This window comes from Otolemur garnettii, unplaced genomic scaffold, assembly GCF_000181295.1.
Source record: "Otolemur garnettii isolate 467f Iridium unplaced genomic scaffold, OtoGar3 scaffold00058, whole genome shotgun sequence".
Classification (NCBI taxonomy): domain Eukaryota; kingdom Metazoa; phylum Chordata; class Mammalia; order Primates; family Galagidae; genus Otolemur; species Otolemur garnettii.
The window spans coordinates 5,176,896-5,195,658 of NW_003852453.1; the positions used below are offsets into that span (position 1 = coordinate 5,176,896).

The window sequence follows — 18,763 nt, forward strand, 5'->3', positions numbered from 1 at the left end:
CTGTTTATTTTTGCATCTCCTTTGATACTGATCACATTATTTTGCAGGTGGGAGAAGTAAATATACGTCATTAGGGCCTCAGGAAAAGGGAGCTACCATCGGCACAACCGACTCCGTGGCTGGGAGATGGGATGGCTTTTCCTCGGTAACACTCACTGACACAAAACCTGCACACCTGCAGGACCACAGTCTATGTGGCTAAATCTGTTCATCAGCTTTACAATTCAGGGAACATGTTTATCCTTGAGGACAGCTCAGATAATCAGTACAGCCAACTGTATTTGAGGGAACAGGGAGAAACAAGTTTACACCATTAAGAATCTTTTCTAAGAGAATTCAAGTCTGGGTTGCGTATCCGTTTGCTTTTCTGAGGAAGGCACCTTTCTTCAAAATGCACTATATTGAATGAATAACCCACAAATTCAAGGACTTCCTAATCATACCAGAACTAGTTGGGTTTTTCTGATTTCACACTATTAACATTTCTGAATGTCTTCCTCTTTCCAAAACCTCAATCTCAGACTCCTAAGTCTACTCTATTCTAGATACACTTCGTAGACAGACCTTTAAAAAAACTAGTGCCTACTTAGGCCATTAAGTTTTGCTGCTATGGAGCGTGTGTGTGTGTGTGCGCGCACGCGTGCACACACGCCTGTGCATGTGTGTGTATTTTTGGGAGCAGTGAGATCCTTAAAGGGAACCAGAATTTTAGAGTGATAGATTACAGGTCCATGCCGTGTCATATCCAATTAACTCCAACTGCCTGTACACTACATTATTCTGTTAGTGCATGGAAGATCAATAAATATGGGGAAAATCCAGCTCCACTCTCCACTTTCCCATCCGACTGGAGTAGGTCGGAGACAGATCATGCTACTGTGGTGTGTACGCCGCGGCTAAGGCAGGCAGGTGGTGCATAGACACCATTCAAACTTGGCCTATTCAATCCCAACCCCTCTAACGCTGCATTCATGCATAGCAAAACACCATCTGGTCCTATTTTGCCTCCAGCAATCACAGCTGACCAAAAAACGATAATAACAGCTGTTGCAAAACAAAAGCCAAACAAAGGGGGTTGGGTGGGGGGGAGGAAAGGTTAGATGGAAGTCCAGTGCTGAAAAATACTCCGTGAAGTGAGAAATGGGAGAGAAACCATTCAGATGTCTAAAGCCCGCTGAATGGACACAGCGGACTCCTGCTTAAACTTGAGATATTAATCCATCTGTCCAGAAAGCCTTCAAACCTCCGTCAGGTGGGAATATAGAGCAGAAATTATGCCACACGAAGGCATTTAAGCCTTTGTTCTTTGAGTGAGGAACTAATGACCCCACGTCAGCTAACAATGAAAACTGCTTATGTCCTCCCATCATATGGCAGTACAGGTTAATGTCCCCAAATCCCAGACATGTTTAGCCAGATTAATAAAATAATGTCCACACTACGTACGGGGTGGGGAGAGTCAAGGTGTGTGTGTGATGGAGGTGGGGGTTGGGGTAGGGGGAAGATTCCTTAATGGGGGAAGCATTTAGGCCACTTAGGTGGTACACTAATCAGATACCACAGTTCTCATGCCTCTTTTTCATTACCTGATTTATTTCTGTGCTGTTACCAAAAAAAAAAAAAAAAAAAAAATGTACCATGTACTTACTTACATCTCAGGAAAAAAACCAAGTCACATGTACAAATTGAAATATAAGCTGAATCATAACTTGCTTGCATGAATCCTGAGAAAAATAATTTGGTAACAAGGTTGGGGAATTCTTTTTGTGATTCAAGCCTTTTGACATTTCAAATATATAGTTTTGCCTAGAGATTAAGTTTTTAAACTGCAGTAATTAAACTTTTTTCCCTCCTGAAATTGACCATCAGTGGCTTAGCAGCTTTTAATCAAATGTGATAAAACCTTAGATTTATAAAATCATTTAATAGATGTTGCAACACCTGCTTCTAACTGCAAACAGTGGAGAACAGACTTCACTTGCAATTAAGTCTTATCGCTAGTGACACTTTTTTTCCAAGCAATACTTCATGGGTTTTCAAAATGACAATTACAGAACTAATACACAATTACTGTCACATGGAGTTTACCAATTAATTTTGAAGACATTTGTCTAAAGGTTTTGCAACAGAATATAAAATGGTTCTTATTGTTATGTAATGTTAGTTTCAATTCGCAGAAAATCTTTTACCATCAGTGGAGTCTGATGTCAGCAGATCATTTCTTGGTAGAGTACAATCGCCCCATTGTACATGTGATTAGGCATCATTCTAAGAGCGTTTGAACACACATACCTGTCAATTAATACATCTTAGGAAAAGCTTCAATTTAGGCATAAATTTTTCTACAGCCAGAAATCTATAAATTTATAATTAGAATCTCTTGCTGTTCAATATTTGTACATAATACAGAGTATGAGAGGATTATGAAATATTGAAAGCTAGATTCATTATTCATAACCCACAACATACAGTAAATATTCTCTGAAATACAGCAACAACTTTGAGGAATCCATATTCCATTATTTGTGAACGTCTTGCTCCCAGTAGCCACGGACAGCACCTCCTACAATCTCATTCTTTCCCGATTAGGATTCTGCTCAGGGTTGACACTTGCTGTTTTTAATTTTCATTTTATCATAAGCAGTTTAAGACTGTTGCCAGTGGTAATTTGCAATTTTTATCAAGACCTCTTCATTATAGCTTCTGACAGGACAGATGCTGTAATTAATCACGGGAGACAACTGGGGATAGTGGTCACACTGCTCTCAAAGAGGGGCCACCACAGAGCAAGAAAAGGGGGGAAGAAATGGGCACCACAATCATTATTTTGGCTTAAGAATGAGCATTCACTATCCGTTTTAATAGCAATAACAGCACCATGCCCAACCAGTTCTAGCCCCACGTAGAGAAAGCAAATGGAATTTTCTTTACACACTTACCTTGCCCTTGCATAGTAACCAAAGGACAAATTACAAAAATGTTTCCAGTGGGATTTTTTGGTTTTTGTTCACAGTGCCTAGATTTGGGCTGGGCAATCCAAACTCCAGCCATGAATATATTTCCGACTGAAAACCGAAGATGATGCTTAAATAAAGCTGGGTGTGTGGCATATTTCCCCATCTGAGACGTAGGCAAGGGACCCAAAGTGAAATTGGACATAACATTTTATTTGAAAAGTGAACAGGTTTTCCTTGTTGTTGCATCAAAATACAGTCCACGGTTTTTACTGAAATGTGTTTATTCTATAGCAAGATAAAAGCATTTTTTTGTTTTAGTTAAGCAAAATACAAACAACTTAATTGCTGCTATCATAACTCATAAAAAAGTATAAAACAGCATAAAAACACAATAAGCAATGTAGCAATGAATGGTTTCTGTCACCAGTGTTTACGTTAAAGCCTCGTTTAGGAAAACTTTACAACACATGATATGAAAACTTACAACTTTGAAAGAAAATATTTACATTGATTATTCTGATGTGGTGCGCCTTTTAAATAGTCTACCAGTATTACATCATAATAAAAACTCTCGCTTTTACTCTTTTAAATCTTAACTTTTGTAATAACGGTTCTCATTTAAGTGCATTTCCCTTTTAAAAATACAGTGTTTTTTTCACTTTTTGAAACTTGTCACTCAAAACACGGAATATAATATTCACATTTCTCTTCTTCTAATTGGAATGCATATAGTGGGCTTACAGTGGTCATAGATATTCTGTTACAACATGTACTGTGATTTCATTTGGAGAAGTCAAGGATAAAAAGTGAAACAGAGTCAATAATTGAATCTAATCACTTGCATTTTTTTCTTTCTTTCTGGAGAGATTTAGGAAAAAAAATAAGAGCTTTGGCAAAAGTCTGTGATTTACATTATTCTTTTTTTTCATGACAAAAAAATGCCATCCACTATTCACGTCATACAAATGCTTGTATGAAACCGGAACTTGGCGTATCTCAGGTAGTTACAACTGTGCTTTTTATTTTTAGGGCTTCGGAAGTTCAAACAGCCTGGAAGTGCGGTTTACTCACTTCTGGAGAAATAAGGCCATTTTTCTACGACGCAAGAGAGGCCAGTCTATAGTCGTCGGTACGTCCCCAGGATCCATTAAACAGTTTGATTCACATATTGTAGGAATAGCCTGAATAAATAAAAAAGGCAGCACAGAAAAGAGCACAGGTGTTCTTGTTTAAAAACAAAGTGATTTACAGTCGGCTAAAAGATGTTCCCAGCTACACTGCGGTTCTTATTGCCTATCTGATAGACACGTGAGAGGACCGTGTGATCTGTCACGGATGCCGCATCAGCAACGTCAGCTTACAAGTCTCAGCCACATCCTCCACCTTCCCCTCCTCCGCCACTCTGCTCCTCCGCGCAGGGGATCCGTCCGCCACGCACCCGAGCGTCCTCAGAAAATACTGACCTGCGATAGCACTTGAGTCTGAGTCTGCGCCTGTATCTGCGGCGGGTGCTGCTGCGAGGCCGGCTGGGGGCTGCCGATGGCCGGGAGGGGGGATGTGATCTGAGAGGCGGCGGGGGAGTGCTGCCGGGGCGAGGGCTGGGACTGCTGCTGCAGCTGCTGCAGCTGCTGGAGCTGGAGATGCTGCTGCAGCTGCTGCTGCAGCTGCTGTTGGCTGATCTGCTGCTGCAGCTGCTGCTGCATGTGGTGCTGGAAATGCTGCTGCTGCATCTGCTGCTGGATTTGCTGATGCATCTGGTGCTGCTGCAGCTGCTGCTGCTGCATCTGTTGCATCTGCTGCTGCTGCTGCTGCTGTTGCTGCTGCAGCTGCAGCTGGTGCTGCTGGGTCTGCACCGAAGGGCTCACTTGGGTGGAGGAGGCTGAGCCAACCATGGCGGTTCCCATGGAGCTTATCAGTGGAGCCCCAATGTTCGAGGGCATGTTGGCCGCGATGGTGACGGACGCGACAATCTGGTTCATGGGGAGTCTCATGGTCAAGGGTTTGGGAGCGATGGACCTGGGGAGCGATTGCTGGAGAGTCTGAGGCGACGCCGACACCGTCCCGTGTTGAGACAGGGGAGCGTTGAGGAGCAGGGAGGACGTGAGATTGGTGGACGCCAGGGTCTGCTGAACAGAACGGATGGTCTGGGCTTCTGCCGACTCGGCGGCTGCCTGCGTTGCCGGGGAGAAAATTCCAGAATGTTACAGTAATACACAGGTGTTTCCAATAAAGTATTACAAACGGATTTTTTTTTTTCTGTTTTGAACGGCTACCACTATTCAGGCTGCCTGGTACCCATGTTCCATGGTGTGACTCTTAAGCTCCTCCCAGAGGTGGAGTCAAGTTCCCCAACCCCTCACGCTTGGGCTAGTCCCGCGATGACAGTGACACTGTCCCAGTTCCAAGCTGAGGACTCGAGAGACCCTGCACCTTCTCTCTCCCTCTGTCTCCCTCTCTCCACCTGCCACCACCCCGTGGCCAGATAGACAAGTGGCCCAGACACCTCACACAGTAAGGAACTCACTTCTAGCCAATCAACTGCCATGTGTGCCAATGAGTTCAGTCCCTTCCCCTCCAAACTATAAGCTGACCCTGTGGAGGGGTCCAGCCTGGATCTCAGCTAACTGGCACTCTCTGAGATAAACGCTTACCTTTTTTTGTTTGCTTGTTTTTTGCAATTTTTGGCCAGGGCTGGGTTTGAACCCACCACCTCCAGCATATGGGGTCAGTGCCCTAATCCTTTGAGCCACAGGCACCACCCTAAACGCTTATCTTTTAAAATCACTAAGCTTTGGGGATGGTTGTTACATGGCACTACTGTGCCAAAAAGAGCTGCCACCCTTGCTGAAGGGCAACAATTCTGTCACATTGAAATCTGCACTGACCTCCCCACTGAGAGCTGCATGTTGAAAGACACTAGTAGCCTACAGACTGCCCTAGTTCAAAACCAGCTGTACTACCTAACCTCTTTGTGACTCTGGGCAAGTTAATTCACCCATCTGTTCTTGGGTTTCCTTATTTATAACATGGGGTCGCACAGTTTCTGCCCCATGAAGAAGTTGTGAGAATTAAATAAACTCATGTGTTAAGAACACACCAAAGCCCTGCGTTTGCATGATTATGTACAAAAGTGCTCACTTGAACACAAGAAAAATATCACTGGATGCCTCAGAGATACTAAGTTGAAGCATCTCACAACTTCAGAAATGTTTGCTTTACCAACTGTTTTTGAAGATTTCCAGAATTGAGCAAAGGAGCCACAGATAAGGGGAGAATGTTCAACACTGAAGAACTTATCATACAATAAACAGCAGGTCTAGGAATAAACACAAAGAGAGACTACCTATTACGCTTTGTGCCCAGAGCACACCACTACCTCTGGGGACACAGCTCACGCCTGTAATCCTAGCACTCCGAGAGGCCAAGGTAGGTGGATTGCTTTAGCTCAGGAGTTCAAGACCACCCTGAGCAAGAGTGAGACCCCGTCTCTACCACAGGTGGTACATGCCTACAGTCCCAGGTACTTGGGAAACTAAGGCAAGAGGATTTCTTGAACCCTGGAGTTTGAGGTTGTTGTGAGCTACAATGATGCCAGGGCTCTCTGCCCTAAGGAAAAGAGATTCAGTCTCAAAAAAAAGAAAAAAAAAAAAGAAAAGAAAAAAAGTAGGCTCAGCACCTGTAGCACAGTGGTTCCGGCACCAGCCTCATACATCAAGGCTGGCAGGTTCGAATCTGGCCTGGGCCAGCTAAACAATAATAGCAACTGCAATAAAAATTAGCTGGCTGTTGTGGTGGTGCCTATAGTCCCAGCTACTTGGGAGGCTGAGGTAAGAGAATCGCTTATGCCCACGAGTTTGAGGTTGCTATGCTACCGAGAGTGACACAGTGAGACTCTGTCTCAAAAAGAAAAAAGAAAGAGCACATCATTACCACCACAAAAATAAATTCTTTTACTAATGCAACAGTAATTGGAATGACTCATCTTAAAGATTATTTTTTCCTTTCAGTCTTTACAAAATTAGGACTTCTAAGGGGGTGCTAAGGGCGTCTTGGAGGCAGTCACCCACCATCTTTACTAGTTTTCAATGTTTACCTGTTAAGTTGTTATGACTCAGATGTATAAAATCTGACTATCGGAAGGAACCTGAGAAGTGACCTCAGATAGAGTCACCTCCAGTGGCTTCTGTTTGAACGAACACCTGTAATCACTGTGAAGCATCAGTCAGTGAACAGCTCTGCATTATAAAAGCTTAGTGTGGCTGCACGTTTACTGGAGGGAGAGACAGGCTGTAAATACTCAGTTATTTTCTACACATGGCTTTGTCCACATAGCCACATACATAATTCTTATATACTCCAGTATTTAAAAAATCACCAAGCTGGTCTTCAGAAACCACAAAGTCCATATTTAGACTGGGCAGTTGTACTGCTGGGCCTCTGTCAGTGGTTCTCAACCTGTGGGTCATGACCCACAGGAACTGTATTAAAGGCTCGAGGCATTAGGAAGGTTGAGAACCACTGCACTAAGGTGTCACCTCCATGGTAAATGGTGACAGGAAATGATTATAAAGAGTTTGTCCCTGCCTGCCTCCTTCTTCCCTTACAATTTAAGCTTCTGGCAATTGCTTTGGATGTTGTGAAGATTAAAAGTCATAGTAAAGTCACATCTTAAGGGTGGACGTCCGAGGCTCTGCATGTAGAGACATAAGTTAACTATGATGAGACCCAAATGTTACTCTGGACGTTGGGACTAAAATCTTGCTCCCTACACCCTCACCTGATGTATGAGTTCTTCTCCGAGGCCAGAGAGATTAACTTAGTTTCCCGTATACAATGACCCTGGTATCTGTGGTCTCAGCTCACACGCCCCCACATTCTCACCTCCCCGATTCTCTCCACTGTCCTAATACCATTTGATTTCCAGCCTCACCATCATGGAGGCAGCTCTCTGGAGGGCCTTCAATTGGCTGCCGTCTCTCTTTAAGTTGTCGGGGGCAAGACAGAAGCTAGTCATCGCTCTAGACAATTAGATGCTGCTTCCTACATGATCACTGTATTAGCAGCTATTTTACACCTTGGGTTCAGGCTAAAATAATTCTAAACTTGTATTTCAAGGACTATTTCAGTTGCTTCAATATAAATTTAGAATCCTCTCAAATTGCATTTACTGAATTAAAAAACAAAAATTTTTTAAAAACCTGTATTTTAGATTTATTCATCTTAAATACCATTCTATTGGGGTGTTAAGGTCATTGAATTCCATTTGGAAATATTTCTGAATCCTTATTCTAGCACACAAAGTTTAACTTTTAAATTATCCTAAGTCTAGACTTGAATAATTAATGGCTAATTTTTTTTTTTTGAGACAAAGTCTCATTTTGTCTCTCAGGGAAGAGTGCCATGGTGTCATAGCTCACAGCAACCTCAAACTCTTGGGCTTAAGTGATCCTCTTGCCTCAGCCTCCTGAGTAGCTGGGACTACAGGCACTTATCACAATGCCCAGCTGTTTTTAGAGACAGGTCTCACTCTTGCTCAGGCTGGTGTCAAAACTCCTGAGCTCAAGCAATCCATCGCTTCAGCCTCTCAGAGTGTAGGATTGCAGGCGTGTGCCACTGTGCCTGGCCTACTGGTTAATATTTTCTGAATCCCTTTTGAGATCCTGGTTCTTGGCTTACATCCATGTATGGTCAATTATTCGTGCTCTATCTAATTCACAAAGACCACCCATACCTGTTTCTGGATAAATGAATGAATGATTCACGTAAGAAGAACACGCACACTCTTATGCTACTCACATCGGTCCATCTAATTGACCATCAACTGTACTTCAGTTCTTAACATCTGTCACCCACACAATCAGTTGTTTTCAGCCAATGTACAAATCTGAGAACAGAATCAGTATATCTTCCGATGTGTGTCTTCCCGAGTCTCAAAAAAAGGTTCTGCTGTTGACCTGATAAATGTTTTTTTTCTTTCTAATAAAGTGGGAAGTGTCCTAAGCTGTCAGCAGAGACAGAGGACCTCTGTTGATGGGATTCTGAGCAGCTGTCAACGGCAGATCTTAATAAAGATAATACAAAGAAGAAACAACTCAGGGAAGATGAGGAAAAGGGAAAGAGCCTTTCTAAATGACTGTGAGGCCCTATGTTGTACTTCAAGGCAACAACAGAGACCACGAAATGGTCTCTCTCTTTGCCAGAAGAAATTTATCAAGAGCAAAAATGTTTTAGAACGAATTACCCTCCCTAACTCTCCCTAAACTCCAGGAAGCCAACAGATAATGTTAATTAAACCTTAAATAATATAATGTAGCCGTTCATGCTCTTTCTGGATCTAAGTAATTATAAACCCAGAGTGACATTTGTTTGGAACATGGGTACACTTTATCAGGGCCTACTGTATACTCTATGTATAATACATATGCTTTTTCCTTTAGTACTCAGAATGTAATTTTATTTTAAATAATCATGAGGTTTATTTATTTATATGATATGGAATAGTCTGGTCAAAATGCAACAACCCCCACTGTAGTAATGTAACCACTGGAAATTTATGATGCGATGTCCAAAAATGCCTGACAAACATCTCCCAGTTGAAATAAAGGACGTGAACTCAGATCCCGGTCCCTGACAAAAAGAAAGAACAAGAGTCTATTTGAAATGTATCTGCAGCCCTACGTGCATATGTAGAAAGATCCGTGAGTCTTTTGGAGACAATTTAGATTCAGGCACTTAAATTAACTCATATTTTTCATGTCGTCATTCGGGTAACCTCTAATGGAAACCAAAGCATTTATGAGTAGTTTGCGATGCTTTCTGATCAACCCTTAGGGGAGTCCATTTATGGTTTCAGCGCTTGAGGGCTGCGTTCGGCGGCCTAACTGTGTCCGACGCCGGCCACTCCCGCCCAGGTTTACCTTAGAAACGAGGCTGGCCCTGTACGCGGCCAGGGCCTTCAGGTATTCCTTTTTGGCAGCTTCTGTTTTCCTTTTATAGACCTATTAAAAGACCACAATTAGCACCACTTTTAGTGTATAAATCCTCAGCTATAAAATAACTCCTGCACAAATTAGGTCCCATAAACATAACTCATAAAAAACGCTGGGTCTCCTTGGCTCTCACTTTTAAATGTTTACACACACACACACACAGATATTAAAACCAAACGAAACCAAACCAAACCCTGCTACCCTCACGGAGCGCAGTTTTGATATCTACTATTGGCCAATGAGAAATGGATTTCCGATTGTAATAGGGATTCCTTGAGAGTAACTGCTGACAGCCTCCTGCTAAGGCAATCAAAAGGTTACGAGAAGCAGAAACTTTGCCACATACGGCTTATGTTATAGAAAGTAATCAGAATCGTCTTTCCTTTACACGGCTTTACCGAATTGGAGAATAAAAATGATAGGTAGAGTGTGTGAACACAGAAAGATACACACGGAGGCCCTTAGACCTTGGTTTTCTTTTAGAGGAAAAGAAATCGGTCAGAAATCAAAGAACAAGGGGCGATTTCCATTTGTGAGGCAACTGAGTTACATAAATAAACCCCAATACATTAAACATGACTTGGGCATCCTTTCTCTCAGGTGGCCAATGGCTGGGGGTTCCAGCAAAGTGCAGCTATCTTTCTCTCCAGAGTTTAAAAGTTAAGTGCGGCAAGCGGTTTCCCAGTCCCTAAGAATTACATTTCTGGGACAGAAAAATCAGTCTGCTTCGTACACCAATAAACTCACTGCAAACTGGAACATTCTATAGTTACAGGAGGAATGAGTTGGTGAAATGAGTGTATGATTTGAAAATAGAAATCAAAGGTAAACAATTATTCGACTTTATCACTCACAGGGGTCCTTCTGTTCTTCTGTGGCTATGTAAAAGTTAATTCCTATTAATGGTAATTGGAGTTTCATGCAAGGAGCAGAGGGGGGCCTGACCCCCACGGGAAGCATTCTTCTCCTCATTTACGTGGGGGACTTGCTCCGGGAAGGAGAGGAGACCAGGCCTCTAAGGAAGTATCTCCCACCAGCATGGCTAATCTCTGAATACCTCTCATACTGCCTCGCTTTAAAATGAACTTGGAATAAAATTTCAAATGCCTAGTGACAATGAGACGTGCAGAGGCAGCTTCAAAGTTTGGAAACCCACCAGGACGGCACAAGGGTTCAGAGAGATGATCAAGGGAAAGGCAAGCAGGACGGACCTAAGCCCTTTGTAGTGCCCTTTCTGAACGGAGGGGGAAAATTCCACATTATTTAAAATGAAAAGATTATCATCAAAAGTTTATGCTTGCTGGATACTGCCTGGATTTCTTCCAACCCTCCTCTGAATGGGTTCTGAGCATGCACCCTTAAGCTGGCAGAGAAATCAGTGAAACTGGGAACTTGTTTAGATCTATACATTTGTGTATTTTTTAATTCCATAGCTTGGAAAAGGCTTTCGTAAAAAGCAGTCATATGAAGTGAAAGCGTGTACCCAGAACAGGTGTAAGGAATGCTCTGGTCACTTGGTCACAGGCGGCCACGCGGATCTCTGCCTCACCTGCTTCTGTTCCTCTCCAAGGCTGTCCCACATCGATGCTACGATCTTAGAGACCTCTCCAAAGGTTGCATTGGGGTTTTGACCTTTAATTGCCGCCTGTGTGTCTCTGAAAAACAGGGCGTACGCTGACACTGGCTTCTGAGGCTCATTCGGATCTTTCTTTTTCTTTTTCTTTGGAGTCTTGGGCTTCTTGCCAGAATCTGGAGCAGCTCTTTTCTCTCCAATGGCCTGCAAAGCAGGAAGAGAATTCACCACCTGGAATGTACTTGCAGAGAATGTAGCAAGACCTAACTCAGATCTGTAATTGTTCTTTTAAGGTTTTGTTAAGCATCGTCTGCAGATGAATCACCTCCCAACACGGGGAGGGTAAACTTGCTTGGAGTTAACTGGATGGCAGAGATTAGTGTTTAGGACATTGATTAATGAGACCCAGAAGTATCTTCAATACATTCGTAACATATGCTCTAAATAGCAATTATGAGTAATGAAAAACAGAACACTCTGTACCAGGCGATGCTATATATACACACATATATATTGCCACATGTACACATAAACAAAATAGTTTACATTTTCAAGGATTTTAGAAGTTAAACCTCCATAAGATCCAGGATGCTGCTCATATTTAAATATTCTAAATGAGGTCCCTTGCCCAGTCACATGCCATATGCGTCATCTGCCTATATTGATTTTTTTTTTGGCCAGAATGTTATTTTACTAACGCATCTCCGGAAACTCAAGACGGAAATTAGCTACAAGCTCTACACTGGTCCTGCAAGGAAAAGGTCATCTCTATTTTCTAAAGGAACAACTTTCTAAAGAATAGGATAACAAGAAATGTAAAAATGTCAAAACTACTTTAGAGATAGAAAGGAAATTGATAAAAGGAAAAACCTGTAAAATCGGGGTATTAATAATTGATATTTAAAGTCACTGAGACCAAAAAGAAGACAACGTGTGATAAGTAACCCTGCCCACGAGGACACCGCCACAGACACTGGCACATACCCACAGTATGAGCTCCGTGAGATCAGAACCAACCTTAAAAATGGTATAGGCAGAACTCCCCAGCTCATATGCTACTAGGTTCCATATTTATCTGCTACCATCACCTAATTTCACTGATCATTTAAATACACTCATCAGAGAATTTGGTGGCCTGACTCTAACTTATCATTAAAAATATCTTGAGGCCTTTGTCTGAGGCACTGGCGTTGATTCATCAGCCTAGTTTTCTTCTCCTAAGTTACAGTATGACTATATTGAAGATGATTTTTGCAGTTAACTTCATCAGGAATCCTAAGTGTTTAAGAAAATGCATTTTCCAGCCTTGAGCAAGATCAACAGAGATAGATTCAAGTTACTAACAGATGGGCTTTTAATGGCCTTGATCCTGATGCAAATTTTCCTAGAGTATTATTCCTTTCTGAATGAGAGTCATTGGGAACTTAATCCAAGTAACTAAAATTATTAGGAGGAAAACTGGTAGGCAACCTTTTGTAGAGAGTTCTGAACCTCTAGGCGTTAAGGAATCACGGGCCTACTTTTAGGGAGCTGTATCGTCTGCACTGAGTGGTAGCAACACCCACACTTCATACAAGTGGTTTATATGCTTATATATAAACACCTATGGTGTTTGCTTCCATAACCCACACAATTAATTCAATAACGCTCTAGCCTTCATAGTCTTTCTTTCCTTTCTTTCTTTCTCTCTCCCTCCCTCCCTCTTTCTCTCTCTTTCTTTCTTTTTTGAGACAGAGTCTCATTCTCTCACCCTGGGTAGAGTGCTCACAACAACCTCAAATTCTTGAGCTCAAGGGATCCTCCTGCCTTAGCTTCCCGAGTAGCTCGGAGGTGCCCACTACAATGCCCAGCTAGTTTTTGTAGTTTTAGTGGAGGGGAGTCTCAGTCTTGCTCAGGCTGGTCTCAAACTCCTGAGCTCAAGGGAGCCTCCCACCTCAGCTTCCCAGAGTGCTGCGATTAGAGGGGGTAGCCACCACACCTGCCTCATAGTTATTCTTCTAAATTTTCAGAATACGTGGAACTAGTTTAATTCTACTTAATGAATCTGAACTTTCAAGAGAGTCAGATGCCTTCCAGCTTCAATTGGAGCCAAGTTTTCCTTCAAGGAAGACAGTTCAGCAACAAGAAAAAATATATGTATATAACACACAAGAAATACTCACACGTGTGTGTGTATATACATATATATAATATTCACGTCACCTTTGATTTCTGTAATCACAAGAGGTGCTCAATCTCACTTGTATTCATCTTTTGTTATCGGTATATATTGAGTATTGCAATTTTGATAGTTTTTTTTCCTTTTTTAAAATGTGTATACATTTTTTGGCACCCTCACACACATACACACACACACAAATGCACATTTTTCTAATGGAGTCACACAACTATATTTTCTTCCTAGAGGAAAATTTGATACTGTTCGTGCCAACAATACCCCAACCAAAGGCATCAGGAAAGTCATTTCCACAGCAGGTTTTTGTGAAAATGAGAAGTTGACCTTCTCATCTCAACTTGTATAAAACAATAATGTCAACAACCTTTGAAGCCTTTCCTGGATAACCATGACTTACCCTAATCATCATTACTCTCTTAGAATCAACCAGAAAGGAAAAGTCCCACAGTTTAAATAAAAGCTCAGAATTAGTTCTCTGAAAGAAATTTTTCCACCTCTGACTTAAAATGGTTGGGACGGAAAGCTGGAGAAATAGCTTTACCTCAAAGTGACATGATCAACGATAATTTTAATCTCCCTTCCTCCGCTAAGGTGCTTAAAAGATAACAAATTGGATTCCTTGTCTTTATACAACACTTAGACCCTTGCTGAAAATGGAAATAGTTGGGAGTCATGTAAAAGGTTCGCTTTCGATGTGACAATTTCAGCGAGGCATATAGGTAAGTTTGCAGATGAGCGGCCACAGGAGAGGAGGGAAAGGGAGCCCCCTGATTATTCTGTCCAGCCCAAACCCAGCCCAACCTTCTTCACGCCCTTCAAGTTCCCTCCACCATTAGTTTTCACTATGTCTATGAGTGAGAGAGAGAGTTAGTGCATCTCCCATCTCTGCGCTCACCGGGGTGCTAATTTGAGGCTACAGACCAAACATTCCACCTTGAAATCCCTTTGACTCCCACAACATTATTCAAAACCTCCCTCTCCATCACTCTCAGTCTTCTCCTGCCCTCTCTTTCTGTTTCCTATTTAAACATAAGTGAGGCAGCTCAGCACCCATAGCACAGTGGTTACAGCGCCGGCCACATGCACCCAGGCTGGCAGGTTCAAACCCAGCCCTGCTAAACAACAATGACAACTGCAACAAAAAAATAGCTGGGCATTTGGGGTGGACGCCTGTAGTCCCAGCTGCTTGGGAGGCTGAGGCAAGAGAATCGCTTACACCCAGGAGTTGGAGGTTGCTGTGAACTGTGACACTGCAGCACTCTACTGAGGGTGACAAAGTGAGACTCTGTCTCAAAAGAAAGAAAAAGTGAGGCTCAGAGCTCTGTCTTTGACCTGCTCCTACGTTCTCTAATAAATACTAATTAATTCACGTCCTCCCATCTACGGCTGATGGTGTTTGTTACCAGTTCCGGCCTCAGTGTGTGACTTGTAGACGCCACATTCACCCAGTAACACACCAAGCTCTCATCTTCCCCGTGGAGAAACACAGAACACTCCCCTCCTTCTGGGCTGATCCTTTCACGTCCTGATACGCAGTTGGACTCTCAGACGAAACCCAAATTCATCTCTTACATCTCCAAATCCCAGTGGCTCACCAAATCTTCATGGTTCTCCCTCCTATGTGTCCCACTAAGCGGGGACCTCCTGTCCATCCCTCCTTTGATGAAAGGAGACAGAACAAAACGGTCTCCTGACAACTTCCTGAACGTTGGTCCCTGTCTTTGTAAGGCAATTCTATAAGTAGCCCAAGTTACCTTTCTACAGCATAAATTACTTACACCAATCCACTGTGCAAATAATTAATCAGCTCTCAAAACCAAGAGAAAGAAAAAGACACCAGACTGAAGACATTTCTTTCTCCAACTTCCTTTTATGTCCTCCCCATGCCAAAGGTCACGATACCCCAGATGATACCACAAAAATGCTGGCCTCTCTCGTCCGCCTCCCAAACTTTTCTGTATCGGTTCAGACCTAATTAAAATATCACCTTCTTGATAAATTCCTCCTCACATCACCCCTCCCGCCCCCCGCCAGCAGCATCACTCGTAATCTCAACACACCAGATACACCAATTCCATCACTAATCGTATCTGGAGCTGGTTTTCAACATGGCTGTTCATCCCCTGTGGGGATCCCATGAGTATTTATGAGAACCGAGTTAAACCCCCGGCACAGAGGAGGTGTAAGCACGTCACAGATGAAGTCAGGATAATGTGGACCATCCCAGGATGGTTTTCCATTCTTTATCCTAAGTATTTGGAAAAGTCACACCTGGACCTCAGTTTTTTATTCCAAACTGTGCATATTTGCAAATTGTACATTTCTCCACGACAAAAGCAAAAATGGAAAAGATGAGAATTTACTTCCTGACAGGTCTGACTGAAGGCAGGGAGCTGTCAAGTGTGGGCGCAGATTGGCCAACGCAGTAGGTGACAGGCTTTCGACGTGAACCAAAACTGTTTAGGATTTCTGGAAAGTCTAGAATCTCTGGAAATTTCTGCAAAGGGAGTGCAAGCCCTCTTTTTGTGGATTAGAAAAATTAATCCTTATAAGAGTTTAAATGGCATGCCTTATACTAGGTAGGAGAAACCAGGTCTCCTAATTTCCAATTCAAAATGCTTTTTACAGAAAATAATTAAGTGAAAGACTAGAAGAAAAAAAAATCATGAACTTAAATACTACTCGAAATCCAAGAAGAGAGAGAAGGTAACACCATGAAGGAAATTCAAAGACACGAGCCTGGGTGATGCCCTAATCTCCTGTAAGTCACATGCTCAGGGCTGGGCTAACTTACTCTGCTGGCTTCATCCGCATCCTCTTCATTGATGGAGCTGGAAGGTGAAGGAGTGGCCGATTTGCTTGCTGGAGGAGAAGGAGATGTGTGAGGCATAGTGGCACCTCCCAAATTCAGCCCTAACTGGGCACTGAGCTGAGACTGGTTGATGGTGGTGAGCTGAGCAGGTGGCATGATCCCGGAGCAAGCGGCGTCAGTCATGTGGACAATAGACCTCATGATCAAGGAGGGGTCCTGACGGTACTGGGACACCTGGCTGTGGCTCTGATCCTAGGAAGGCAAACGTGAAGAGGAAAGGGTTTCAGTCTTCCCAAATACAAACTGATGACGTTAGCAGCTCCTTAGTCAGGCTGAACCTGTTGCTATGTTGCAAATCTGACCTACTGCACGACAATGGTCTCTGTTACACTTATTGAACATTGAGCATTCATGCCAGAAAGCTGAACAGTCAGAAACACAACCCCAAATATACAACCCATACTACTTCCCTACAGAACTTTCATTAATGACCTAAAAATTAAAAAACAGAGCTATTAGCAAAAGGAGAGATAATTTCCCACTCTTGCTTCTTATTGAGAAGACTGCTGTCAGGGAAAGGGTTCACGCAGAGACCCGGCCCTCCCAGCTCACCCACGGCCCGGCCATCCTTCTCTCACACACGGCTCTGTTTCCATTACCCTTTAGCCAGCTCTGCGAGAGAAGGAGAATCCGGTCTTTATTTTACCCTTCCAGGAATACGCAGGACATGTAGAGAGGATGGGCTAGAGAAACACAGAGCTTTGGTTTCACAGAGCAAACATCTGTTTGCTGTAGGGCACCCTTTCCGTCAAATCCTCTGTGGTTAACCAGAGGGTCGTGCTGATTCTGAATTACATTGTCAATGGCATCTGGAAGTCATTCAAAGTTTTCTGGATTGGATATCACTTTCTTCATTGAGACCTACTTTGTTTTCTTTTGTTCAATCCACCATGGTTTAATGTACTAATGGATTTTTAGAAATATACACAGAGTGGCCATCAAGTTCGTGTGCAGTTTAAAATAGACAACTGTATTAAATTGCATATGAACTTGACGGCTACCCTGTATGCTCTCTCTCTCTCCCACTTTCTAAATATGTAATATATATATATATATATATATGGAGAGAGAGAGAGAGAGAGAGAGAGAGGAGGCAGAGGTCATAAGAAATACCTTCCTCTGAAAGTTATCACAGCTATTCAAAAGTAGCCCTCTCTGGTTTTGGTATTCCTACAAGAAGGCTTTAGAATTGTTACTGCTGCTTCTTTTTTTTTTTTTTTTAATTCCAAAGAATCAAAAAATGAAGACATGCTTTTCAAATGACTTACTTTAAGGCATGTCATTTAGAGTGAGTCTGTGATTTTACTGAAACCAAATTCTCTTGACTCACAGTGACCCAGAATCTAATTTTATACACAAGCCCATGAATTCTTAACCGTTCCTCTTTTGAGTCCTTCTGATAAGGCTTATTTTTGCTCTTTAAAGGAGCAGAATGAATTGTAAATAAAGTGGAACATTTGGTTTCTTACTATTAAACATATAAACGGAACTAAATAAGACCTATCATTAAAGAAAAACAGTTGAATACATTATTGTTTACCCATACTACAAAGTGTTATGAAGCTTTTAAGAATAATGAATTTGATTTACATTCATTGATCTAGAACTGGGTTTCTCCAATGCAGCCCTACAGACATTTGGGACCAGATAATTTTTGTGGTGGAAACTTGTCCTGGGCATGTAGGTGCTTTGCAGAACTCCCAGAGTTTCTACTCACTAGGGACTGACAGTAACCCTCTTCCCTCCACCAGTCATGACAAAGAAAAATGTCTCCAGACTTTGCCCAAATTACTCCCAGGCGATGACCACTGATGGAGAGTGACATCCAAGATACAGTAAGTGAAAAAGAAAATTGCAAAATAATTATACAGTACATCCCTGTGAAATTTACTAGGTGTAGAATATAAATGTCTAAACACAGTAACTAAGAAAATGCTGTGAAGGGTATGTTAACCAGTTTGATGAAAATACTTCAAATCGTATATAAAACTAGCACATTGGCCCGGCGCCTGTGGCTCAAGTGGCTAAGGCGCCAGCCACATAGACTTAAGGTGGTGGGTTCAAATCCAGCCCGGGCCAGCCAAACAATAATGACAGCTGCAACCAAAAAATAACCAGGCATTGTGGTGGGTGCCTGGGGTCCCAGCTATGTGGGAGGCAGAGGCAGGAGACTCACTTGAGCCCAGGAGTTGGAGG

General features: G+C 42.5%; 1 protein-coding gene across 1 annotated transcript in view; it reads right to left on the minus strand.

The window, feature by feature from the left end:
• Window positions 1-3,154: 3,154 nt before the first annotated feature.
• Window positions 3,155-18,763, minus strand: part of TOX3 (TOX high mobility group box family member 3) — a 56,688-nt gene continuing 41,079 nt past the window's right edge. The window contains exons 5-8 of the mRNA XM_012806823.2: window positions 16,490-16,759; window positions 11,496-11,723; window positions 9,875-9,955; window positions 3,155-5,128 (exon numbers count right to left, since the gene is read on the minus strand). Coding sequence (XP_012662277.2) covers window positions 4,406-5,128; window positions 9,875-9,955; window positions 11,496-11,723; window positions 16,490-16,759 — 1,302 coding nt within the window. The 3' untranslated portion in view covers window positions 3,155-4,405. The remainder of the gene's footprint in view (window positions 5,129-9,874; window positions 9,956-11,495; window positions 11,724-16,489; window positions 16,760-18,763) is intronic.